The sequence below is a fragment of the Jaculus jaculus genome, chromosome 1, assembly GCF_020740685.1.
Source record: "Jaculus jaculus isolate mJacJac1 chromosome 1, mJacJac1.mat.Y.cur, whole genome shotgun sequence".
Taxonomy (NCBI): Eukaryota; Metazoa; Chordata; class Mammalia; order Rodentia; family Dipodidae; genus Jaculus; species Jaculus jaculus.
This window is the reverse complement of record NC_059102.1, coordinates 143,865,463-143,892,221: the sequence shown is the minus strand read 5'-3', so window position 1 is coordinate 143,892,221 and position 26,759 is coordinate 143,865,463. Positions and strand designations below refer to the sequence as shown.

The 26,759-nt window shown below is 49.1% G+C and overlaps 2 protein-coding genes across 3 annotated transcripts; one reads left to right on the top strand and one right to left on the bottom strand.

The window, feature by feature from the left end:
- Positions 1-400: 400 nt before the first annotated feature.
- Positions 401-14,263, top strand: Tor1a (torsin family 1 member A). 2 transcript variants are annotated; one of them, XM_004671769.2, is made up of 5 exons: positions 401-595; positions 915-1,180; positions 8,720-8,895; positions 8,999-9,126; positions 13,701-14,263. In XM_004671769.2, exons 1-5 carry the CDS (start codon positions 418-420, stop codon positions 13,949-13,951), a joined length of 999 nt encoding a protein of 332 aa, XP_004671826.1. In that variant the 5' UTR covers positions 401-417; the 3' UTR covers positions 13,952-14,263. The 2 variants fall into 2 exon arrangements, with proteins under 2 accessions (XP_004671826.1, XP_044997070.1); XM_045141135.1 differs by lacking the exon at positions 8,720-8,895 and having other exon boundaries at positions 8,896-9,126.
- A 3,405-nt stretch (positions 14,264-17,668) lies between these two features.
- Tor1b (torsin family 1 member B) lies at positions 17,669-25,477 on the bottom strand. Its single transcript, XM_045133132.1, has 5 exons — positions 25,270-25,477; positions 24,391-24,656; positions 21,270-21,445; positions 19,589-19,716; positions 17,669-19,342 (listed from the first exon to the last, which is right to left on the bottom strand). The coding sequence occupies exons 1-5, from the start codon at positions 25,475-25,477 to the stop codon at positions 19,101-19,103; spliced, it is 1,020 nt and encodes a 339-aa protein (XP_044989067.1). The 3' UTR covers positions 17,669-19,100.
- Positions 25,478-26,759: the final 1,282 nt, after the last annotated feature.

Genomic DNA, 26,759 nt, shown 5'->3' with positions numbered 1-26,759 from the left:
TAGATAAGTAAATAAATAAAACTTCTAAACCAGACGTGGTGGTGCACACCTTTAATCCCAGCACTTGGGAGGCAGAGGTAGGAGGATCACTGTGAGTTCAAGGCCAGCCTGGGACTACAGTGAATTCCAGGTCAGCCTGGGCTAGAGAGAGAGAGAGAGACCCTACCTCTAAAAAGTTTTCTTAAAAATTTTGTCCATTATTTAGAATACACAAAGACCATCAATGGGTTCTCATAGCCCACTGTCAGAAGCAGAAAAGGACTATCCCTTCGCAAAGATGGAAGCTGCTGGCGTCAGGGACGGCTTGCCCGGAACCAAGAGGGCATCCCCGTGGGCAGGAACCGGAAGCGCGCACGTCAGGCCGCAGCGCGGGGCCGCCGTCAGCACCGGATCGCGCAGGGCGGCGCGGCTCCGGGCATGAAGCTGGGCCGGGCCGTGCTGGCCCTGCTGCTGGTGCCGTGCGCCGTGCGGGCGGTGGAGCCCATCAGCCTGAGCCTGGCCCTGGCCGGCGTGCTCACCGGCTACATCTCGTACCCGCGCCTCTACTGCCTGTTCGCCGAGTGCTGCGGCCAGAGGAGGAGCCTCAGCCGGGAGGGTAGGCGGGCTGGCGGGACATCGGGGCCGGTGCGGGCGGCAGCGCGGCCGGGCTTGTGTCCGAGTCCCGGAGATGAGCTGCGGGGGACGAGGAGGGGCGGGCAGCTCTCTCCGGGGCGGCTTCGCTGCGCCTTCCGCCGGCCGCGGAGGAGGAGGAGGAGCCGCGCGCGGCTGGGGTGCCGCCCGGAAGGACCCGCATCACCCCAGCCTTTCGCCACGTTGCTGGACCGCGGCCCTTGCAGGCTTTTTCCGGGTCGTGCAAGGGTGACTGAGTTTTGCCAGCTGTCTCTGCTTCTGACCCGGCCTTTTGTCTTTCCCAGCGCTGCAGAAGGATCTGGACAACAAGCTCTTCGGACAGCATCTTGCAAAGAAAGTCATCTTAAACGCTGTGTCTGGTTTCCTAAGCAACCCGAAGCCCAAGAAACCCCTTACTCTCTCCCTGCATGGCTGGACCGGCACGGGCAAAAACTTCGTCAGCAAGATCATCGCCGAGAATATTTACGAGGGTGGGCTCAACAGTGACTTTGTGCACCTGTTTGTGGCCACGCTGCACTTCCCCCACGCCTCCAACATCACCCTGTACAAGGCAAGGGCTTTGGAATCCTTCCTGGATGACGCTGGCTTTGGGGCGGGATGGATGTGGGAATTCCATCTCAAAATGGGGGAGCCTGAACTTGGATAGCTTTATGTGTCAGTTCCCCTTTGAAAGGTGTGGAAATAGCAGGGCGTGATAGTCCCAACTACCCTGGAGGCAGAGGAAGGAGGAACTAAAGTTTGAGGCCTGTCTAGTTAATTTAGACGCTGTTTGTGTTTTGCAGATGTAGTGTGCTGTGTGGAGGAGAGGGTTGTATGCGGAATCTCAGGTGTAATCTTCAGGAAGGCCATCCCCTTCTTTAGAAAGGATCTGTCATTGTCCTCAAACTCACCTACTTAGAGGCTAGACTGGACTGGCTGGACAATTAGCTCCAGCCATCCTGTCTCCACCTCCCCAGGCTGGTATTACAGGCACATGCCACCGTGCCATGCATTTTCACATGGGTACTGAGGATCAAACTCAAGTCCTTGTGCTTGATAGGTAAGCATTTTACCAACTAGGCCATCTCCCCAGCCTCTAGACCCTGTTTAAAGATAAGTGCTGGCGGCCAGGTGTGGTAGCATATGCCTTTAATCCCAGCACTCAGGAGGCAGAGATAGGAGGATTGCTGTAAATTCAAAGCCAGCCTGGGACTCCAGACCATTTCAGGTCAGCCTGGGTTAGAGTGAGACCCTGTCTTGAAAAAAAAAAAAAAAAAAGAGGGGGAGGCTGCGTAGATGGCTCTGGTTAAAGGTGTTTGATTGGGAAGCCTGCTAGCCCAGGTTTGATTAACCAATACCCACATGAAGCCAGAACACAACGTTGCAAATGTTTCTGGAGTTTGTTTGCAGCAACAAGAGGCCTTGGCTCATCCATAGTCTGTCTGTCTGTATGTATGTATGTCTCTCTCTCCCTTAAAAAAAATATAGGCTGGGCATGGTGACATACCCCTTTATTTCCAGTATTGGGGTGGCAGAGGTAGGCGGAGCATGCTGAGTTCGAGGCCACCCTGAGACAACATAGTGAATTCCAGGTCAGCTTGGGCTAGAGTGAGACCCTAACTCAAAAAACAAACAAAAAAGGTATTATATTTAAAAAGATGAAAAGAGGGCTGGAGAGATGGCTTAGCAGTTAAGCACTTGCCTGTGAAGCCTAAGAAGCCCAGTTCGAGGCTCGATTCTCCAGGACCCACGTTAGCCAGATGCACAAGGGGGTGCACATGTCTGGAGTTCTTTTGCAGTGGCTGGAGGCCCTGGCGCTCCCATTCTCTCTCTGTCTCTATGCCTCTTTCTCCCTCTGTCTGTCGCTCTCAAATAAATAAATAAAAATAAAATTTAAAAAAGATGAAAAGAGTTCAGTGGTAGAGCACTTATATAGTATGTGAAGCCCTGGATTCAAATACCAGGCAGGGAAAAAAAAAAGGTATTTAAATTTAGAGAGGTTTGAGATGTGTGGGGTAGTTACATCACCAAAGCTTTATTTGTAATTTCTGAAACTTGGTTTAGTAAATGGGAACATAAAAACTTTGAGATGGACTCGATCAAGTCCCATATAAAGTTAAAGTTCTTTAGATCTCATTCCTTTGTGAAAAAAGGAAACATGTTTTGGAAGGCCTGTCTGCTTTGACGTTGGTATTGCAGTTTGTTTTTATAGGCTCTTCTACTGATTAACAAGCCAGGCTCAGGCAGCACACCTGAACTTGGGTTCTAAGTCTCCCTCCACCTGTGTAGCTTTGGTAATGTCACCTGGCCTTCTAGAGAAGGACTTTTTTTAAAAAAAAAAGTATTTCAGAGAGAGAATGGGTACACACGAGGGCCTCCAGCCACTGCAAACAAAATCCAGATACATGTGCCACCTTGTGCATCTGGCTTATGTGGGTACTGGGGAATCTAACCTGGGTCCTTACCATTTGCAGGCAAGTGCCTCAACCACTAAGCCATTATTCCAGCCCCAAGAGAAACACATTCTTCATTACAAAATGGTGCTTGTGAGCAGAACACTACCATGTGAATGTATTTCTCCTGCTGTTTGGTTAAACATTTGGACACTGGAACTGTGTGGGACTTTGGCATATTAACCTGTCTATGCCTGAATTTTCTCACATCAAAAGAGGAGCACGCAAGGGCTGGAGAGATGGCTTATTGGTTAAGGTGCTTGCCTGTGAAGCCTAAGGACCCAGGTTCAATTCCCCAGTACCCACATAAGCCAGATGCCAAAATGACACATGTGTCTGGAGTTCATTTGCAGTGACTAGAGGTCCTGGTGTGCCCATTCTCTCTCTTAAGTAAATAAATGGGGGGAAAAAACACGCAAGTGCTGAGGGTGTCACTTAGTTGGCAGAGTGCTTACCTAAGATGCATGAAGCCCTGGGTTCTGTACCCAGCACTGCATGAAACTGGGTATGATGGTATATCCAGCAATGGGTGGTGGAAGCAGGAAGATCAGAAACATCATCATCAGCTACATAGCAAGTTTGAGACTAGCCTCAGATACCTAAGACCTGATGTCCAAAAAAAAACACAGCTGGGCGTGGTGGTGCATGCCTTTAATCTCAGCACTCAGGAGGCAGAGGTAGGAGGATTGTGAGTTTGAGGCCACCCTGAGACTACATAGTGAATTCCAGGTCAGTCTGAGCAAGAGTGAGTGAGACCCTACCTTGAAAAACAAACAAACAATAAAAGAGACTTGTATGAAGGCCTACACCTGTAATCACAGACTAAGGCTGAGGCAGGAGAATCAAAAGTTTGAGGTCAGGGCTGGAGAGATGGCTTAGCGGTTAAGGCACTTGCCCACAAAGCCTAAGTACCCATGTTTAATTCCCCAGGACCCACAAAAGCCACATGCAGAAGGTGGCACATGTATCTGGAGTTTGTTCGCAGTGGCTAGAGGCCTTGACATGCCCATTCTCTCTCTGCCTCTCTCAAATAAGTAAATAAATTAAAAAAATAAAAAGAAAAAAAGTTTTGAGGCCAGCTCAGGATACCATCTAGAAAGAGGGAGAGGAATGCAGTCACAGGGAAGAAGAAAGAAAAAACAAAATAGCATTCCCTTGAAGGCTTTGGGAAGGCTAGGTAAAATAATCAGCAAATTGTGCTTGGAATAGTGTCTTGCTATAGGAGAACCTGATGCATGGGCTCAGTTATTCCGTCCTGTAGGTTGGGCTCGGAGGGTGGGAAGACAATGAGTGAGTCCTTGCTAGCCACTTCAGGTTCCTCTAAATGGACCTGCAAAGTTACTGCTTCGATGCGTGTGTGAAACATTGTAGCCATGGAAAAATCTCAGGACAGACAGACATTGTGACTTCTTGTGAAAAGAAATAGCTAATATCTCTACCTCACTGGAAGGAAAAATATCTATGGATTATGTACAGTTTGGGCTCCATCTTCTTTCTTTAAAAAAAAATCATATATATATATATATATATATATATATATATATATATATGATATGTATGTATCCCCCCCCCCCCCGCCGGGCGTGGTGGCGCACACCTTTAATCCCAGCACTTGGGAGGCAGAGGTAGGAGGAATGCCTTGAGTTCAAGGCCACCCTGAGACTACATAGTGATACCCAGGTCAACCTGGACTAGAGCAAAACACTACCTTGAAAAACAAAACAAAACAAAACAAAATATATATATAATATACATAAAAAATTTATATATAATATATAAATATATATATATGTATAATAATACATATATATGTTTTTTTTTCAAGTATAGGGATTACACACCAGGGCTTCTTGCCACTGCTAACGAATCCAGATGCATGTACTACTTTATGCATTTGGCTTTAAGTGGGTACTGGGGATTTGAACCTGGGCCATCAGGCTTTGCAAACAAGCACCTTTAACTTCTGAGTCATCTCTTCAGCCCAGGGCTCAATTTTCTGTGGAAAAAGCTTCAAAGGGTTATCCTACCTTGATTTTGCTTAGTGTTAAGAGGTAACCTGGATTGGATTTGGCTCAGTGGTGGGGCACTTGCCTAGCATGACTGAAGCCTGTGTTTGATCCCTAGGACCCCACCCTCCCAAATACAAATCTGTTTTGGAGGGGGGAAGCAGGTGCTCTCTATGTAGCCTGGACTGCCCTTCAACTCTTTTTTTTTTTTTTTAATTTTTATTTATTTATTTGAGAGCGATAGACACAGAGAGAAAGACAGAGGGAGGGAGAGAGAGAATGGGCGCGCCAGGGCTTCCAGCCTCTGAAACGAACTCCAGACACGTGCGCCCCCTTGTGCATCTGGCTAACGTGGGACCTGGGGAACCGAGCCTTAAACCGGAGTCCTTAGGCTTCACAGGCAAGCGCTTAACCGCTAAGCCATCTCTCCAGCCCTGCCCTTCAACTCTTGATGCTCTTGCCACAGCCTCCCAACTGCACTGAGATTCCACATGGATGCCACCACCCCTCGCCTCCAAATATTTTCCGTGTCATGTTCCTGGTTAGGCAGATTTCTTTCCAGAATCCCCAGGCGCAGCTCCAGTGTTGGCTCACCATGCCCCTCCCAAAGCACTGAGCACTCCAAGTCCAGCTGCTGCTCAGGGAGCCTTGTACCCTCACTGCCTTTGTAGTTGTTTTTTTTTTTTATTTATTTTTGAAGTAGGGTCTCTAGCCAGGCTGACCTGGAAGTCACTCTGTAGGTCCAGGCTGTCCTTGAACTCAAAATGATCTTTCTACCTCCGCCTCTCCATTCTGGGATTAAAGGTGTGCATCACCATGCCCAGCTTCCTCACTGCCTCTCTACTGCCTCCCCAGACAGGTTGCAGTGAGAGGACAGGCCATCTAGTTTCCACCTTCTGCCAAGAAGGCTTGTGTATAAAGGATACACATGACATTGACTTTGGAAAAAAAAAAAAAACATGTCACTTGCCGGGCGTGGTGGCGCACGCCTTTAATCCGAGCACTCGGAGGGCAGAGGTAGGAGGATCACCACAAGTTCAAGGCCACCCTGAGATGACATAGTGAACAAAAAATAAACATATTACTTATTTGTGAGCAGAGACAGATAGAAAAGAGATAGAATGGACACACCAGGGCCTCCACATGCTGCAAAGGAACTCCAGACACATATACCACTCTGTGCATCTGGCTTATGTGGTACTAGGGAATCAAAACTAGGTCCTAAGCTGAGCATGGTGGTGCATACTTTTAATCCCAGCAACTCGGGAGGCAGAGGTAGGAGGATCACCATGAGTTCAAGGCCACCCTGAGATTACATAGTAAATTCCAGGTCTGGGCTAGAGTGAAACCCTACCATGGGGAAAAAAAAAAACAAAAAAACTGGGTCCTTAGACATTGCAGGCAAGCACCTTAACCACTAGGCAGTCTCTCCAGCCCTTTTAAAATTTATTTACTTAAATATGTGTATGCATGGACACACCAAAGCCCTCTTGCCACTGTGAGCAAACAACGACACTAGTGACACTTTCCATCAGCTTACCTTGAATTGAACCCAGGCCAGCAGGCTTGCAAGCAAATGCAACCACTGAGCCATCTCCCCAGCCTGTCATTGCCTTTTTTGTTGTTGTTTTTGTTTTTCAAGGAGGTAGGGTCTCACTCTAGCCCAGGCTAACCTGGAATTCACTCTAGTCTCAGGGTGGCCTCGAACTCATGGCTATCCTACCTCTGCCTCCTGAGTGCTGGGATTAAAGGTGTGTGCCACCATGTCTGGCTTGCCTTATTTTATTTTATTTTTTTAAGTATTTCTTTATGGGAGAGAGAAAGAGGCGGGTGGGAGAGAGAATGAGTGCACCAGGGCCTCTAGCCATTGCAAACCAATTCCAATTTTAGTATATGTACTGAAATGAGCACTGAAAATGAACCCCAGATGTGGCTTTACATAGATTCTGGGGAATCTGACCCAGGTTGTCAGGCTTTATAAGCAAGCACCTTTAGCCATTGAGCCATCTCTCCAGCCCACGTTGGCATTTTTTAAAATTTTTATTTATTTATTTATTTGAGGTACGGTCTCACTCTAGCCCAGGCTGACCTGGAATTCACTGTGTGTCTCAAAGTGGCCTTGAACTCATGGTGATCCTCCTACCTCTGCTTCCTGAGTGCTGAGATTAAAGGCGTGTACCACCACGCCCGGTTTACATTGACATTTTTGAGGATGAAGAGCTAGCCACTTAGGTGGCTGGCACAACATTGGTGTGGTTTCCAGTTCAGGAGTCACAAAGCATGAGGTGTTGGAAGCAGGCAGGGATGGGCTTGAATCCCAGCTTGTCACATCCAAGCTTTACCATGTTGGCAGGCTGATTAGTCTTCCCCTGAGCATGGCTGTGGTGGTCCCACATGTGGAGTGGTCATGAGCTATGAAGATCTTAGCAAGGTGCTCCAGAAGTGCAGCGTCATTAGCGGGAGAAATTGTCCCGAGGGGCTAGGCTGGGGCTCAGTACTTCTCTAGCACAAGCAAGGGCTGGGGGGCTGGGTCCATACCCAGAACAGCACAGAAACAAGAAAACCCAGGCTGGAGAGAATGGCTTAGGGGTTAAGGCACTTGCCTGCAAAGCCTAAGGACCCAGAACCCACGTAAGCCTGATGCACAAGGTGGCAGATGTGTTTGGAGTTCATTTGTAGCGGCTGAGGTCCAGGCAGGCCCATTCATTCTCTCTCTCACTCTCATCTGCATCTTTCCCTCTCACTCTCAAATAGAAGCCTTTAAAAGAAAACCCAAGGTTGTTTGGATCACACCTGCTTAGAACTCTGAATTCTTGACAACAAGCTTCTTGTGTAAAGATAAGCGCTCTAGCTCTCTCTAACCCTGTCCTTTGTTGCATCTTTCTAGTTTGCCTCATTGCTTATTACTAGTAGTACAGGGTGGGTTAAGTTCGCTATGCTGCTAGCGTCCTAAGACGATACCTTTATTGAAATAATTGTGAATAGCATGATTCATTTCAAGCAGAGGCTGAGTTTAGGACAGCAGCTTCCATTCAAAAGATTTCTGTGACATGATAAGCATTTTAATGACCTCTTGGCTCACATAAACAATAACATAGGGACATATCTGCAATGAAAAACTATGAATTTCCCAAATAGTGCCCTGAAGACAAGTTTATATGTCTCACTGGTGGTTTAGGTTTTATCCCCTCACTTGACTTTGTTTACTGGTGCATTGTTTACTGGTACAAAGCAGCATTGCCAAATAATCCCTAGTTTTCCTCTAAAAGAATAATAATGAAATGGTGTTAAAATTTTTTGAAATGTTTTTGGGTTAAACCTGTTATTGTTAGATCAATTTTAATGTATTTGTTGCTTCCCTGTATTTGGAATATGGCAGTAGCTTTTTCCCTTTTAACCCTCTTTAATCCTTATTCAATTCCGTGACTTAAGGTTTGAGAGCTAAACACTGGACTTCATGGCTAACAGACTGACAGTTTTGTTGTTACTAATTCTAATCGGCATTGTACATAGAAAGGGTATGGCTACCTTTTGTTAAGTCTGCACTTTCTAAATCTCAAAAAAGGGAAAAATGGAGTATAAATCAACTTTTGTATAAAAAAAAAAAAAAAGAACTCTGAATTCTTTTTTTTGTTTTCCCCCATAACTCAGGATCAGTTACAGATGTGGATTAGGGGCAACGTGAGTGCCTGCGCGAGGTCCATCTTTATCTTTGACGAGATGGACAAGATGCATGCTGGCCTCATCGATGCCATCAAGCCTTTCCTAGACTATTACGATGTGGTAGACGAGGTCTCCTACCAGAAAGCCATCTTCATATTCCTCAGGTGAGGCCCACAGCTGGGCTGGGACACGAGGGAAGACCCTTGAGCCTGGACCTGGCTCTGGGGAAACAAAGCCAGGCTTTTCCTCATCGCCGTCGTTTTGCAGCAATGCTGGGGCAGAACGGATCACAGACGTGGCTCTGGACTTCTGGAGACGTGGGAAGCAGAGGGAAGAGATCAAGCTCAAAGACATGGAGCCCGCCTTGGCTGTGTCAGTCTTCAACAACAAGAACAGTAAGTAGGGCCACCTGCCGCTAGCCTGCCCCATCCTTGTCCCGCACCAGAGGTCACAGGCTTGGTAGAAACAGTCTCTGTGTTCCCCCTCCCCCAGCCAGAATTCCTAAGGGAATCCATGACTTCCAGGTGACTTTGTAAACACTGAAGGTGTTTTAATACATATATTTAAAATATTTTATTATTTATTTGTGAGCAGAGACAAAAGGGAGAGAGTGAGAATGGGCGTGTCAGTGTCTCCAGCTGCTTCTGACAAACTCCAGATGCATGTGCTGCTGCTTTATGTGTCTGTGGCTTTACGTGGGCACTGGGGAATCGAACCCAGGCTGGCAGGCTTTGACAGCAAGTGCCTGTAACGGCTGAGCCATCTCTCTGGCCCATAAACACTGAAGTGTTGAACTGTTATGTGCTGGGGTTATCGGCATGAGCCAGCATACTCAACTAGAAGCGCTAATTTTTTTGGTTTTGTTTTCTTCAAGGTAGGGTCTCACTCTAGCCCGGGCTGTCCCGGAACTCTCTCTGAAGTTCTAGGCTGGCCTCAAACTCACAGCCATCCTCCTACCTCTGCCTCCTGAGTGCTGGGATCAAAGGTGTGCACTACCATTCCCAGCAGTGCTGACTATTGACAGAGGGTAATTGTTGATGGTGAAATCTTGAAAATTAATGCCTATTTTCTTCCACAAAATGATCCTGTAGAGGAAGTGTAGATGTTAAACAAAGGCAGCCACTGTGCGTGGCTCCAGAGGAGAGGATCCAGTCGGCCCTTCCTTTGCTTCACCCCTGAATTCAGGGTCTACACCTGAGAAGAAGTGGCACACCAGGGCCGGGCCCATCCTCTGTGCCAGACAGTGTGACACCCTTGACACGCATGTTTCTCCCAGTCTTCACAGCCACCTTGTAATGTGGACACCTTGTCCCATTTCTACAGAGGAAGCCCCAGAGCTCAAAGTTGGAGCGGCTTGCTCATGCTCCGCGGCCTGTTAGGTGTCTCATCCCAGAAGGGGAGCGCTTCTCCACACGATGTCACACAGACCTTTGACTTTGACCCCGAAAGCAGAAAGCTATGGGTATGACTCACTGGCTGTCTGACTAGACCTTGGCTGTCCTCAGGCTCTTGAGGTGACAAAACAAAGGCCTCAGGTCTCATAAGAAAAATATTTGCCAAGAAATTCCTTTTTTTTTTTTTTTTTTTTTTGGTTTTTTGAGGTAGGGTCTCACTCTAGTCCAGGCTGACCTGGAATTCACTATGTATTCTCAGGGTGGCCTCGAACTCATGGCAATCCACCTACCTCTGCCTCCCAAGTGCTGGGATTAAAGGCGTGCACCACCATGCCCGGCTTTTGCCAAGAAATTCTTTTTTTTTTGGTTTTTCGAGGTAGGGTCTCACTCTGGTCCAGGCTGACCTGGAATTAACTCTGTAGTCTCAGGGTGGCCTCGAACTCATGGCGATCCTCCTACCTCTGCCTCCCAAGTGCTGGGATTAAAGGCGTGCGCCACCACGCCCGGCTTGCCAAGAAATTCTTAACTGGATTTGTAGGTATAGCATGTGGTATTCTCTGCACACTTGTACAAGTGGATTATTACTGAAGAAAGGCAAATATTTTGTAAACTGTTGAAAAGTCTTCATGCCAGAGAGCATGGGCTCACAAAACAGGACGTGCAGCCTAAGGCAGGACAACACGGCCTGAGCGCAGAGCTTCCATACTGGGAGGCTGCAGCGCCATGAAGTACAAGCCTGACGGGTGGATCGACCTCCTTCTGCTGCCAGCCAGTGTCAGGAATCCACGGCCCTTAGATCTGTGAGTGGTCACCGAGTGTGTGTCAGGGGCCAGACACAGGTCTAAGACCTGGGGACGTGGCAGCTAGCACACCTAGGAATTCTGCCCTCATTGAGCTGCCTTCGAATGAGAACAGAGAGGAGAGTGTGTGTGTGTTCATACATACAAATATATTCCAGAGGGGAAAACAAAGAGTGGACTGCTGAGGGGGGAGAGTAGACTATATTGTTTGGACAGGGTCTTGAGAGAGAGAGAGAGAGAGAGAGACAGCTAGAGACAGGGAGAATGGGTGCTCCAGGACCTCTAGCCACTGCAGATAGACTCCAGACACAAGCCCGCCACCTTGTGCAGCTGGCTTTTTGTGGATACTGGGGAATTGAACTCAAGTGATTAGGCTTTGCAGGCAAGGCCGTAACTGCGAGCAATCTGTTCAGCCCTGCCAGGCTGATCTTAAACTCTGTAGCTAAAGCTGGCTTTGAATTCCTGATCCTCCTGTCTCCACTTAAATTCTGGGATTACAGATGTACACCACTGTGCCCAGCTTTCTGTGTTTTAAATAGGATGTGAGGGAGTGAGCCATGACTGAAAGGGAGGACTTTCAGTTGAGGGGGACAGCATGAACAAGGGCTTTGTGGCTGGCTGAGCAGAGGTGAGCGAGGCGGTCTGGAGGCGGATGGCAGTGGCTGTGGTACGTTGAGGTCTTATTCCGAGTGGTGGAGAGCTTCTCTGCCAAGGAGAGTAAACAAGGTGGTGGCCCAGGGCTTTGAAGTTAGGACTTCCTTCAGGGATATAGGTGGGAGTGAAAGAACTTGGCCTCTGGCTCGGATGGTAGAAGAAAGATTGGCACTGGCAGTGGCGGGTGGTGAGAAGAGCAGGCTTGTGGGGACAGCACATGTTTGTGTGCTGGGGGAGGCGGGCTCTAACTTGTTTGATGTGTCCTGGCAGAAGATAGAGCTCCAGGAGACATTAGGCTGAGGACACAGATTTGTAGTAGATGAGTTGATTTTATTTATTTTTTATGGTACTGGAGCACAAATTCAGCCTGGGGAATAAGTCACATGCCTAGCCCAGTAGTTGATTTTGTGTGTGTGTGTGTGTGTGTGTGTATGTATGTATATATATAAAATACATAATATATACATGTAAAAATGTGTGTGTGTGTGTGTGTGTGTGTGTGTGTGTATAAAGAGGCAGAGAGACAACGGGTGCACCAGGGCTTCCAGTCAGTGCACACTAACTCCAGGCCCATGTGCCACATTGTGCATCTGGCCTACATGGGTCCTGGGAAATCAAACTGAGGTCCTTTGGCTTTGCAGGCAAACGCATCTCTCCAGCCAGATTTTTTTTGTTGTTGTTGTTTATTTTTATTTATTTATTTGACAGTGACAGAGAAAGAGGCAGAGAGTGAGAGAGAGAGAATGGGCATGGCAGGGCTTCCAGCCACTGCAAACAAACTCCAGACACGTGTGCCCCCTTGTGTATCTGGCTAATGTGTGTCCTGGGGAACCAAGCCTCAAACTGGGGTCCTTAGGCTTCACAGGCAAGCGCTTAACCACTAAGCCATCTCTCCAGCCCCAATTTCTTTTTTTTTTTAATGAGAATTGGCACACCAGGGCCTCTATCCACTGCAACTGAACTCCAGACAAGTGTGCCACCTTACGTGCATGCAGAACTTTACACATGCATCACCTCATGCATCTGGTTTATGTGGGATCTGGGGAGTCAAATATGGGTCCTTAGGCTTCACACTAACCTTAACCACTAACCATTTCTCTAGCCCCCAGTAGTTGATTTTTAAAGCTATGAGACCATGGGTTCTGCCCATGCTTTGTGGGTCCATGTGGTCAGGCCCTCTTAATTCCCTTCTATGCTCGTGAGTCTCCTCCCCAACTAGACCTTGCCTGGCACCCCCAGGTACCCATTCCACTTCTGTGTTGGTCACTCCCAGCCTTGTTGTGTACCAAGGCCTTGTGTGCATCTGACAGAGTAGAGCACTGAAATACCACGCTGGTTACCAATGTCTGTGTTTTGTTCTGTTCCATGGCCGCAGGCCCACCCCATCCATGTAGTAAAACCCTTACTGAGTGCCAGTAGGGTGTGGGCACTGTTAGGGATGAAGAGCGTGCACCCTGGCTTTGTGAGGCTTGTGGGGGAGTGGGGTCACAGGGATTCACAGGCCAAGCAGAAGGGACACGAAGATACGTGAGCTCCTGGAAAGCACAGCTGGTGTTCTGTCAAGTGTCCCAGGACCGGGGACCGGGCTGAGTCAGACTTCCGCAGGAGAAGGCCTGGCTGCATCCAGATCCCCCGGGATGCATAGCGTTGCTTCCACACATTGTCACCTGTGGGAGTCTCTGTTGCTTCCAGGATACACTGCACTGTTTGGACACTGACCACAGCAGTGCATTGCTGCTCCAGCCACTGCACACCTCCCGGGAGCGCCCATGGTGGAGCCATTCCTGGGGAACTCTGCCTCCCCTTCTTTCTTCATACCTCCGCCAGTCTGTGCATCAGCTTCCCCCCACCCACCTCTACTGCTCCCCAGGCCCCAGACACACCGGGTCCGGGGCTCTCTTGCCCACCTCTAAGGCACACTTGAAAGGCTGGCACAGAGCACCACAGACATAGGTGTTTGTGAGCAGCTCCCTGCTTCCCTCTGCCTCCCTCGCTGGACAGAACAGGGCAGCCTCCCAGCACGCCCTTGGGTCTGGCTCACAGTGGACACTCAGTGGGTATGTGCTGGGTGGACAGATGGACAGACAAATGGATGAGCGGCATCTTTGCTCCTTTTCCCAGGTGGCTTCTGGCACAGCAGCCTCATTGACCGAAACCTCATTGATTACTTCGTCCCCTTCCTGCCCCTGGAGTACAAGCACCTCAAAATGTGCATCCGAGTGGAGATGCAGTCCCGAGGCTACGAGGTGGATGAGGACATCATAAGCAAAGTGGCCGAGGAGATGACATTTTTCCCCAAGGATGAGCGGGTCTTCTCTGACAAGGGCTGCAAAACTGTGTTCACCAAGCTAGACTATTACTTGGATGACTGAAAACCCTCAACTCCCACCGCCAGACATCCAACGCCCGGCCCGGCCCCACCCCTCTACCAGGAAGAGGGCTCCTGCCCAGGTGCCAGGAACCACTCTGGGCACCTGGGAGCGTGTAGGCAGCCGTGCTGAAGGAACACATGGACACAGACATGAAGCTTTGGGAGGAGGAGGTGACCAGCTCCCAGCCCACCCATTCTGGGCTTGTGATTTTTTTAAAAATTATGTCTTAATTTCAAGTGTTTCTGTTTCACAGAAGGATGGATGTGTTTTATTGGAAATGTGATAACTATTTAAAATGGTTTTTAACACAAACTTTAGATTCTAAGTCATTGGTTTTGTGGGTTTTTTTGTTTGTTTGTTTGAGGTAGGGTCTCCTTTAACCCGGGCTGACCTGGAGGTCTCGGCAATCCCCCTACCTCTGCCTCCCAAGTGCTGGGATTAAAGGCATGTGCCACCATGCCTGGCTGCATGTTTGTTTTTGTTTTTATTAATTTTTTTTTTTTTTTTTCGAGGTAGGGTCTCACTCTGGCTCAGGCTGACCTGGAATTCACTATGTAGTCTCAGGGTGGCCTCGAACTCTCAGCGATCCTCCTACCTCTGCCTCCCAAGTGTTGGGATTAAAGGTGTGTGCCACCATGCCAGGCTTATGTTTTTATTAATATTTGAGGCGGAAAGAGAAGGGTCACACACAGGGCCTCTAGCCACTGCAAACAAACTCCAGACACGTGCCACCTTGTGCGTCTGGTTTTATGTGGATCCTGCGGAATCAAGCCTGAGTCCTTTGGCTTTGCAGGCAAGTGCCTCCGCTACTAAGCGAACTCCCTAGCCTGTGTTTGTTTTTAAATTGCTATTATTCTAGCAGCAGCGTATGTACTGCAAGAGTCCAAACACGGACCTTGGCCTGTGTTCACAGGATAGCATTATGTGGGGGCCAGAGGCTGGAGTAGTGGTGGTGATCTGTCCTCGTTGACCACAGCCAGCCCTTCCAGGAGCCACAAAGGGGTTAGGGAAAAGACAAAGTCTATAAGAAGAGTGTGTGTGTATATATATAAAGTACATGTAGTAATAATCACATATCTACCCCAGGGTCCTCTCCCCAGGCCTTCATCAGTAACAGTGTGAACCATGAGGTAACACTGAATGTGTGTCACATCCAGAGGAACATCAGCATGTGCCTTGCCAATGTCTGCTTTCTGTTTCTTGATGTGTCATGGTCTGTACTGGATTCCAAAGGGTTGGGTGGTGAATTCTGCCATGTGTGTATATGTGTGTATATATACATATACATATACACACATATATGTGTATGTGTGTGTGTGTGTGTGTATATATATATATACACACACACACATACATATATATATATCAGAAATATAGTTTTGTTTTGCAAGGTAGGCTGAGGTATGAAGATTATTGTGCGTTTGAAGCCAGCCTGAGACTACATAGTGAACTCCAGGTCAGCCTGGGCTAGAGCGAGACCCTACCTCAGGAAGGTGTGTCAGGGAGAAACAGGTTAGCTACTGGGCTAACACAGGACTCCTCTTCAGGGTGGCTCAGGCCTCCCAAGAATGGTCCAAAATCCCCATTAGTCAGAGATTGGATCTGACTGGGGAACATGGGGTCCTCTGACTTCATTTTGCAGTGTCAGGTGTGAGGATGAGGCAGCCTGGGGCTAGACAGAAAAGCCAGGCTCGGGCTTGAACGCCTTCAATGTAGAAGTCAGAAACGGGAGTGGGCAGGGTGGTGGTGGAAGTTGAACTTTTTTTTTTTTTTAATTTATTTATTTGGTTTTTCAAGGTAGAGTCTTACTCTGGCTCAGGCTGACCTGGAATTCACTATGTATTCTCAGGGTGGCCTCGAACTGTCGGCAATCCTCCTACCTCTGCCTCCCGAGTGCTGGGATTAAAGGCGTGTGCCACCATGCCCGGCGAACTTTTTGAGGGGGACAGAGGAAGAGGCAGAGAGAATGGGCATGCCAGGGCCTCCAGCTGCTGTAAATGAACTACAGATGCCTGTGCCACTTTGTGCAGCTGGAGGATACTAAGGAATTGAACCTGGGTCCTCAGGCTTCACAGGCAAATGCCTTAACTGCTAAGTCACCTTTAAAGTCCAACATCAGTTCTGTGCTGTAACAAGTGCATCTAATCAACACTGCTAAGAAGCCAGATTAAGTGTGGTTAGGATGATTCTGCTTAGTTACTGGTTCTGGAGCCAGCAGCTGGATTTCCTCAGGTGAGCTAAGATCAAGGCAGTAATCACAGGGTAACGTTCCTCCTACAATGGACTTGAAATAGCCTTACAATCCAGTAAGTCTCACTTCATCCTACCCATTTGTGGGTAACAGTTGACTGTGATGGGAAGACACCTAGGTATGGGGGTAGTGAGCTGCTCAGGAGCCTTTGCTGTGAACCAAATAAACTAGAGGAGAAAAGTTAGCAAATAACATCTTCAATGTGCCATGTAAGCTTTACTATTATTTTTTAAACTTTTTGTTGTTTGAGAATGATGGAGAGAAAGAGGCAGATAGAGAATGGGTGTTCCAGGGCCTCCAGCCACTGCAAATGAACTCCCTTGTGCACCCCCTTGTGCATCTGGCTAACGCGGGTCCTGGGGAATCGAGCCTCGAACTGGGGTCCTTAGTCTTCACAGGCAAGCACTTATCCGCTAAGCCATCTCTCCAGCCCAGCTTTATTATTTTATACCCATAGGCCAATTCAAGCTGTCCACACCTTAATAAGGGGTTGAGGGAGGCTGGGCCAGGACCAGCTCAGGCCTTTCCAAGTTAAAATCAGTAACAGCAGTCCAAAGGTGGCTAACACGTGTCATTTATTACATCACTGTAAACATAAAACATTGTCTCCTCTTCACCAGACACCTAAGTTATAAAAAGAGGTAATTTAGCCCCAATCTGAGGATATCCTAAAATTTACTAAGCTTCACCTGGATTTTGTTTGCTTTGGTGTTTTTTTTTTTTTTTTTTTTGTTAGGGCCTTACCACATAGGTTAGGCTCACCTCAAACTCCTGATCCTCTTGCCCAAGCCTTCCAAGTTCTAGGATTGTAGGCGCTTGCCATCACTGGCCTGGCACTTACTGTGTAGCCTAGGCTGGCCTCACAGTTAAGACAATTCTACCTTAGTCTCCTGAGTACTGGGATTTAAAGGCATGCACTACACCACACTCAGCTCACCTTGGCATTAAAATATATATATATTTCTATTTTTTGGTTTTTCAAGGTAGGGTCTCTCTCTAGCCCATGCTGACCTGGAATTCACTCTCTAGTAGCAGGGTGGCCTTGAACTCACCACAAACCTCCTACCTCTGCCTCTGAGTGCTGGGATTAAAGGTGTGTGCCACCACACCCGGCTTTTACTTAGTTGAGAGAAAGAGGCAGATAGCTTTACAGGTAACTGCTAAGCCATCTCTCCAGTCCATCACCTTGACAATTTTTAATATTTGAGAGGAAAGAGAATAAACATACATGTGTGGGCTAGGGCCTCTAGCCATTGCAAACGATTCCAGATGCCTCTGCCACTTTGTGTACCTAGCTTTATGTGGGTAGCGGGGAACTGAGCCTAGACCAACAGGCTTTGCAAACAAGAACATTTAACTTCTCCAGCTCAGCATTTTAAAATGACTGACTGTCAGCCTGAGCTACAGTGAGACCCTTCCACAGGAAAAAAAAAAAAAAAAAGACTTGAGTGTGATACCATAAGGCATATGTTGTAAAACATTTACTCTTCCACATTACATATATAAACACTTCTAATCCCATCTCCACAGTCACACTGCAACTAAGGGGCAGAACAACTCATGCTAACTGGACCCCAAGTCTTACTTCCCAAGTCAGGGCAGTCTAGCCTGATGTTGTCACACAGGGGCACCATCTTCAGATGACACCCAGGGACCAGCCCAACTTCAGACAGATCTACAATTGTGACCATATAGTACGATGCATGTATTTAATGAGAATTTTTTCTTTTGTTTTTGAGACAGGGTCTCATGTCCAGGCTAGCCTGGAACTTACTATGTAGCTGAGGATGACCTTGAATTCTGATCCTCCTACTTCCACCTCCCAAGTGCTAGGATTACAGGCATGTGCTACCACACCCAACGACAATAAAAATATACACTATTTGAGAGAACCTGAGAATAAGCAATTATCCCATTTTGTGTTATTCCTAGTTTTAAAAAAATACATGACATCTTATACTTTATTACCTAAGGTTCAGGACTAAAAATGTTATAAAAATATATCTATCCTTGAAGACACAAGTTCTCCGTGTGCGGCAGGCCCGCTTCCTTGGCAGTGGAGTCCTGGGACTACTGCAAAGTTCGGTGGGGTCAGCTTTGGTCACGAGCTCATCCTGTAGAACCCTAATGGTCCCGCACAGCTGAGCTCGACCCTCTCACGTGAAGTATAACCAGCAAGCGTGAGGACCAAGGGCTTCAACTCCAAGCCCTATGCTTATGTGACTAGTGATGATCAGAGGGTGCTCTGGTAACGACTGATGCTTGGCAGACGTGGTATGAGGAAGGCCAGAACCTATACCAAGTGGGAGGTTGTGAGGGAGTTCCAGAATCGGGGCTGGGTCAGCACCAGGCACAGCCTCATGGTCCCCGTATGTCCAGGTCTCCTGCAGGCGCCTCAGAGGGAGCCTCCACTGCTCACGCCGACAGTCCAGCCCCTGGTGTGCAGGGCCACACACTCCCCTCAGATGCGAGCTGCGCCTGCTGGTGCCCCCAGCTTTTAACTGAAAACGCTTCAAGTCGATGAATGCGTGTTCTGAGCCATAAAGAGCTGCATGTGAAGCCTGGTTCTCCCAGGGTGGCAGAGCACTAGAGCACCTGTAGTCACAGCACTGACCGTGTGGCATTTGTGCCAAGGTCACAGAGGACCCTCGGCCTCATGCACTCATTCCAGGCACTTAACTCGAGTTTAGTGAGCAAAAAAGACTTTTCAAAGCTCATCTCCAACTGCACATGAGACGTGGGCTGCTGCCATGCGACGCTGACAGGTTAGTATCTTTAAAACTTCTGTCTGTAGGTGCAAATGTGCAAAACCCCCAAGAGGTCTTCAAAGGGCTTCTGCGAGGCAAGGTCGCCCGGGGGTGGGCCTCCAGTCCCCACTCGCCCTGCGCGGCCAGGAGCTCACTGGAAGTCTAGCCGAGACTGTACAGTCTTGCAGCCTTTGTCTGAGTAGATCTTCTCAACTTTGGGGAAAAATGTCATTTCATCTGCCACCCTTGTGACAACGTCCTCATCAATGGCAGCCCCACGGGCCTGCATCTCTGCCCGCACACACATCTTCACGTGTCGGTACTCCAGGGGCAGGAAGGGGATGAAGTAGTCGATGAGGTTTTTGTCTATCAGTGTGCTGTGCCAGAGGCCGCCTGTGGAACAAGACACAGCTGGTTTCCTACCTGTCACAGCCCCCGGCCCAGCCCTACACCTGACCCTTGCCCATGGCACGTTCTTCATGCCTTACATTCTCAGTCAAGTGACATTAAGTCTTGGCTGGACACCCTGCTAATGACCCAAGAGAAATTCTTAGATTGTCAGTGAAGCCATGGGGCAAGAGGAACTTGGGGCTTTGCAGGGCACAGCTGAGGGAAGCGGTTCCCCATTGGTGGACTCACTGTGCTTGTTGTTGAAGACACCCACGGACAGCACGGGCTCCAGGTCCTTCAGCTGGATCTCCTCCCTCTTCCTGCCGGCCCGCCAGAAGTCCAGAGCCGTCTTGGTGATGAGGTCTCCGCCTGCATTACTAATGGGCCAGAGAAGCAAAGACTTATAAAGCCACACTTCTGTGATCAATCAGGACTTCTGAGATGGGGTGAGGCGGTGCCCGGCTGTGACTCCAGTACTCAGGAGGTGGAGGGAGGGAAAGGCCAAGGTCATCTTTGGTTACCCAGCCTTGGATCCAGGAGACCGTGCGTCTCATCAGGTCAGGAACCATACCTGCTCTAAGCTTGTTTTCAGTGCTGCCATGGAAGCCTGGGGCCATGTGTGCATAAGGCCACGCCACAACAGTGAGCTCTACCCCAGTCGCCCCACTTCTCTCAGGGGCGCTAAACCTGTTAAGTACCTCAAAGGTGCTTTTTTATTTTGTTTTGAGGTAGGATCTCCCTTAAGCTGAGGCTGACCTGAAACTCATCATGTAGTCCCAGGGTGGCCTCGAATTCATGGCAATCCTCCTACCTCTGCCTCCCAAGTGCTGGGATAAAAGGGGTGTGCCACCACACTCCAGCTAATGTTTATTTATGGGCATGCCAGAGTATCTTGCCACTGCAAACTCCAGGTGCATGCGCCAGTTTGTGCATCTGCCTTTACATGGGTACTGGGGAATCAAACCCACACTGGCAGGCTATGCAAGAAAGCACCTTTAATGGCTGTGCCATCACCCCAGCCCCGCTCAAACTTTACTGAACAGCTAATACTAAGTGCCACGAAATGAAAAACAAAGTGTATGCCCACAAGGAACTTAAAATCCCTGTCTTGGGCTGGAGAGATGGCTTAGCAGTTAAGGCACTTTCCTGAGAAGCCTAAGGAACCAGGCTCAATTTCCCAGTATCCACGTAAACTAGATGCACCGGGTGGCACATGCGTCTGGAGTTCATTTGCAGTGGCTAGAGACCCTGGTGTGCCTCTGTATCTGCCTCTTTCCCTCTTTCAAATAAATAGATAAAATTTTAAAAATCTGAAGCCAGGCGTGGTGGCGCACCCCTTTAATCCCAGCACTAGGGAGGCAGAGGTAGGAGGATCGCCATGAGTTCAAGACCACCCTGAGATTACATAGTGAATTCCAGGTCAGCTTGGGCTAGAGTAAGACCCTACCTCAAAAAAACAAAAAATAGCCAGGAGTGGTGGTGCGTGCCTTTAATCCCAGCACTGGGGAGGCAGAGGTAGGAGGACTGCCATGAGTTTGAGGACACCCTGGGACTACAGAGTGATTTCCAGGTCAGCCTGAGCTAGAGTGAGACCCTACCTCGAAAAAGCAAAACAAACAAACAAAAAAATAATAATAATAATAAATTTTAAAACTTCATGCTGTGGCAGTGGGTCATGTTAGAACCTGAGCAGGGATGTAACTGTCTGTCCTTGGTGATTACTTCTCCAGGGCGTCAGCCCGCCCATACCTGTGCCATGCTGACAACTAGGAACTGCAAACTAAGTAAGAGTGAGCAAGTGCCTGTGCCAGGCTGACACTTCTGTGCCAGGGAAGCATTGCTGCTGGTCTGCTTTGAGGAGCTTGTTCTGGTTACTACTGGGAGAACGAAGGGTTTCTTCTGTGTTCCCACGGAACTGCCTCCTGCTGACCTGAGAAAGATGAAGATAGCCTTGCGGTAGGAAATCCCGTCCACCTGCTCATAGTAGTCTAGAAAGGGCTTGATGGCGTCAATGATGCCGGGGTGCAGCTTATCCATCTCGTCGAATATGAAGACGGAGCTGGCGCATGCGCTCACGTTGCCATGGATCCACTTCTGCAGCTGCTCCTAGAGCAGTCGTGAAGGAAGGAGGAGCCGCTCAGCGTGCGCTCGGGAGCCGCGAGTGCACAGCCTCTGCTCCGGGAGACGCAGGGCAGCGCTCGCTGGCCTTTCTGAAGGGGTCCTCAGAGCCCCAGCCTGCTCGCTCACTTTCCCAGGCTTCGTCCACAGTGGGGGGGGGGGGGGGGCTGGGATGTGGCTCAGGAGGTAGAGTGCTCACCTTGCATGCCCAAAGCCTAGGAGTTGATACCCAGCACCACATAAAATTGGGCATGGCGGTGCCTGCTTGTAATCCCAGTACTCAGTAGGTAAAGGCAGGAGTACCAGAAATGCAAGGTCAATCTCAGCTACTTAGTGAGCTCAAGGCCAACTTAAGCTACATGAGACCCTGTCTCAAAAACAAAAACAAGGGCTGGAAAGATGGCTTAGTGGTTAAGGTGTGTGTCGGCAGAGCCTCTGAACCCATGTTCGACTCTCCAGATCCCACATAAGCTGGATGCACAAAGGCAAGCGCAAGGTCGCACATGCCCACTAGGTGGCACAAGTGTCTGGTGTTTGAGGTCAGTGGCTGAGGCCCTAACGTGCCAATTCTCTCTCCCTTGCTCACTCTCTCTTTAAAAAAAAACAAAAAACAAAAAAAGCGGGCACAGTGGCCCACGCCTTTAACCCCAGCTCTTGGGAGGCAGAGGTAGAAGGATCACTGCAAAGTGAATTCCATGTCAGTCTGGGCTAAAGTGAGACCCTACCTCAAAAAACTAACAAAAAAAAAAAAAAAAGAAATTGGAAATAAGTGTAGACTTTGACTTCCTAAAGGAGTTTGAGTCCAAGAGGCATAGATACTTATTTTATCATTTTCATCTCAATGTGATGGCACTGTCAGGTTAATACTGCTTTTCTCCTTTCTTTTTTTCTTTTGAGCACTACTAGGATGGAACCCAGGGCTTTGAGAATGTTAGGCAAGTGCTCTACCACTGGGCAACATCCCCAGTCCTTGTGCTTTCTTGAAACACACACCCAGGCAAGCTCTCAAGCACAAGACACCAAAGGCCATAACCATGACCATCTACCCCATCACCCTGATTTTCCCACTGTATTTCTCGGGTTTATAATAAAAGTTGGAAAACAAGAAAATCATTTCTGGGCTGGGTGGAGCTTAGTGCTAAAGCACTGCTTAACATACACAGGCCTTGGTTTCCATCCCAGCACCTAAAATAAATAAAGATATTTCTTCCTTTTGGCATCTTCCCAGTCTTACAGGCATGGTGACAAAGATTCGCTTTCATTTCCTTGTTCATTTGCATTTCGCTTTCTGTTTTCAGTCCCCAGCCAACAACAGAACTAATAACACTCACGAGACTTAAGGAAAAATTGTAAAGTTCTAGGCATGCTGGCCCTCGCCTGTAAGCCTGTGATCTCAGAACACGGGAGGCTAAGGTGGAAGGATTGCTGAGCGTTTGAGGTCAGCCTGTGCTACAAAGTGAGTTGTGAGCCCCCCACCTCAAACAATAAATGTGCTAAGAGTGACTCAGAGAAAGCCTGGGGGTCCAGCTCACGGAGGCTTTCTGTGAAGACAGCAATGGCGAAGACTGTAAGAGAGGTATTTAGGAAGAAATAATCCTTTCGTGTTCCTTGCAAAACACAGTCGAAGCTGAGGCTGCACCCTAGGTACAGGGCAGTAAGTGAGGCCATGCCCAAACAAATGACTAAAGGCTGCCCCACCTACCACATCGTGCCCTGAGGAGAACGCTAACCGCCTTCAGAATGGGGGGGGGGGGGGACTGTGCACACCAGCAGATGAGAGCTCATGAGTTTCAGTTTCTGCCCAGCCGGAGTCACAAAGATTCTAAGAAGCAAGTCATCTTGCTGCTCTTGACCCTATCTTTCTTGTTCCTCTGCTCTACTCAGCGCTGGGCGCTGGGAATTGAACCTGTGGCCACACGCACACTTGGCTGGCTCTGTCTTTTAAGGGTAATTGCTTCCCTTCGCCACCGCGGACGATTCTGCAATTGTAAGACAACTATAGGAGAAAGCTAGACATGGTGGTGCACATCTGGAATTCCAGCGCTTGGGAAGTATCCTAAAGTTCAGGAATTCAGAGCTACTGGGGGGTGGGAAGACACAAGATCTGTCTCAAAACAAAACACACCTGTAGGGCTGGAGAGACGGCGCTTGCCTGTGAAGCCTAAGGAACCTGGTTCAAGGCTCGATTCCCTAGGATCCACGTTAGCCAGATGCACAAGGGGGGCGGCGCACGTGTCTGGAGTTCGTCCCCAGTGCCTGGAGGCCCTGGCGGGGCCATTCTCTACCCCCCCCTTTGCTCTCAAATAAATACATAAAAATAAAAAATATATATATATTTAAAAAAAAACACCTGTAATCCTAGCACTGTGGAGGAAGAGATAGGAGGAGCTCTGAGAGTTGGAGATTAGCCTAGAGCTACAGAGTGAGTTCCAGGTCATCCTGGGCTACAGTGAGAGCCTACCTGGAGGTTGGGGGCGGGGAGAACAGAAAACCCAAACACAAAGAGTTTTAAACTGGGCATGGTGTAATCCCAGCCCTTGGGAAGCTAGAGCAGAAGGCTCTCAATCTTCGAAACCAACCTGGATCAACCCTGACCCAAGCATACATATAAAACTAAAGCAAAGCTGGGCGTGGTGGCGCAGGCCTTTAATCCCAGCACTTGGGAGGCAGAGGTAGGAGGATTGTTGTGAGTTCAAGGCCACCCTGAGACTACAGAGGGAATTCCAGGTCAACCTGGGCTAGAGTGAGACCCTACCACGAAAAAAAACAAAAAAAACCTAACGCAAGCACCTTACTCAGTGGCGTCTAGAGCTACGGCAACGTGACATGAAACAAGCAGAGACCAGGCGAGAGAGAAGCGGAGGCCAGAGTTAGTGAGCAGGGCCCTAGGGCCACGCTGAGTGGCCTTAGAGAGGTAAGGGTAGGTCTCTTGCCTGGTACAGTTTTATCTTCTGCTCATGAGGAAAGTGTAGAGTCGACACAAAGAGGTGGACAAAGTGACTTTTCAGGCCTTTGGGATGGAGGTTTTGAGCCACAATTTGGCTGACAAAGTTCTTGCCTGTGCCAGCCCAGCCGTGCAAGGACAGGGTCAGGGGCTTCTTGGGGTTTTTGTTGTTCCGGAAGCCAGTCACTGCTTTGAGAATCACTTCGGTGGCCAGGTGCTGCCCAAACAGCTTCTCCTCCAAATCCAGCTTGAGGGCTGCAAAACAAGAGAGAAAAATACACGTTACAAGAAAAGTGAGCTGGAGAAATGGCCTAGCGATCAAGCACTTGCCTGTGAAGCCTAAGGACCCTGGTTCGAGGCTCGGTTCCCCAGGTCCCACGTTAGCCAGATGCACAAGGGGGCGCACGCGTCTGGAGTTCCTTTGCAGTGGCTGGAAGCCCTGGCGCGCCCTTTCTCTCTCTCCCTCTCCCTCTGTCGCTCTCAAATAAAATAAAAAAAGTAAAACATGCAGCTGAGAAGCAGCAAGCACTTCCCTAGGTAGTGAGAGAGGCACAGCTTAGCCAGTGCTCCAGCAGGGTCTCGGGACCCGGAGGCTGAACCTGAGTGGGTGGGTGGGATGGGGGTCCTCAAGAAATGCCACTCCTCGGTGCCAAGCGCCTGGCGAGGACGCTGGCTGATCGCCATCTGTCCAGCGATGAACCCCGTCGGGGCTGCGCCCCACGCTCCTTTCCCGCCGCCGGGCTCGGCGAGCGTGGGGCAAGTGCGGGGCAGACTCGGGGTCCGCAGGCGCGGCTGCGCCCAGGCTGGAGTCCCGACCGCGCCCGCCTCCCCGGGCCCCCGCCCCCCGACAGCCGGTGCCCGGACGTACCCGAGGCGTTGAGGGGCCGCTCGGCGCCGCAGCACTCGGCGAAGCGGCAGTACAAGTCCGTGTAGGACAGGTAGCCGGTGAGCACCGACGCGGCCCCGATCGCGAGGCCCACGCTCAGCGGCTCGAAGGCCGCCGCCACCCGGGCAGCCAGCAGCACGCACAGGGCCGCGGCGCCCCCGGCTCCCCCGGCTCCCCCGGCCCGTCTCATCGCTCCGACCTCCCGAGCCCCGAGCCGCAGCCGCCCCGCTGGGCTCCGCAGACACGACTTCCGGCGCCGCGCGCCGCTTCCGCCCCGTGGATAGGGCGGCCATGTCGGTGAGTGGCAGGGAGGTGAGCGCCGCCATCTTTGTGCAGGGCATTGAAAAAAAAAAAAAGGCTTGGTAGAAAAAAAAATGCAACTCCTTGACTTTTAGGTTTACCTTTCTTTTTTTTTTTTTTAATTTAATTTAATTGTATGTATTTTTTTGTTTTTTTGAGGTAGGGTCTCACTCTGGTCCAGGCTGACCTGGAATTAACTCTGTAGTCTCAGGGTGGCCTTGAACTCATGGTGATCCACCTACCTCTGCCTCCCGAGTGCTGGGATTAAAGGCGTGCACCACCACGCCTGGCTTTATTTATTTATTTTTGAGATAGGGTCTCACTATAGCCCAGGCTGACCTAGAACTCATTCTGTAGTCCCAGGCTGGCCTCAAACTTAAACTCTTCTTTTCTTTTATTTCTTTTTCCTTCTCTTTTTTCTTTACTTTTCTTAAAGTAAAATGTAGCCATTTTGCTTTAAAAAAAAAAATCCCTGGGTGTGCTGGTGCATGTCTTTAATCTCAGTACTCTTAGGAGGCAGAGGTAGGAAAATCACTGAGTTTGAGCCTAGCCTGAAGTGGGGGGCTGGAAAAATGGCTGAGCAGTTAAAGGTGCTTGCTTACAAAGCCTGACAGCTCTGGTTTAATTCCCCATACCCAAGTAAAACCAGATGCATAAAGTGGCCCAAGCATCTGGAGTTTATTTGCAGTGACAGGAAGCCCTGGCATGCCAATACTCTTTCTGCTTCTTTCTGTCTCTCTCTCCCCAAAATAAATAAATAAAATATTTAAAAAATAATTTTTAGCCAACTATGGTGGCATATGCCTTTAATCCCAGCACTCAGGAGTCCAAGGCAGGAGGATCGTGAATTCAAGGCCAGCCTGAATCTACATAGTGAATTCTAGGTCAACCTGGTTAGAATGAGACCCTACTTCGAAAAACCAATCTATCTCTCCCACCGTCACTGTATATCTATCTGTCTAGTTCTCTCCCTCTCTCTATGTATCTGTCTATCTATACATACATACATACACACACACACATGTTTATTTTTAAGAGCTGGGCATGGTGGTTCATGTCTATAATCCCTGCATTGTGGAACATGACGTAGGACCATTGTTGTTAGCTAGCCTAAAAAGTGAGTCTTCCTGGGCTAGAGGCTCAAAAATATGCCAATAAAAATGTTTATTTAA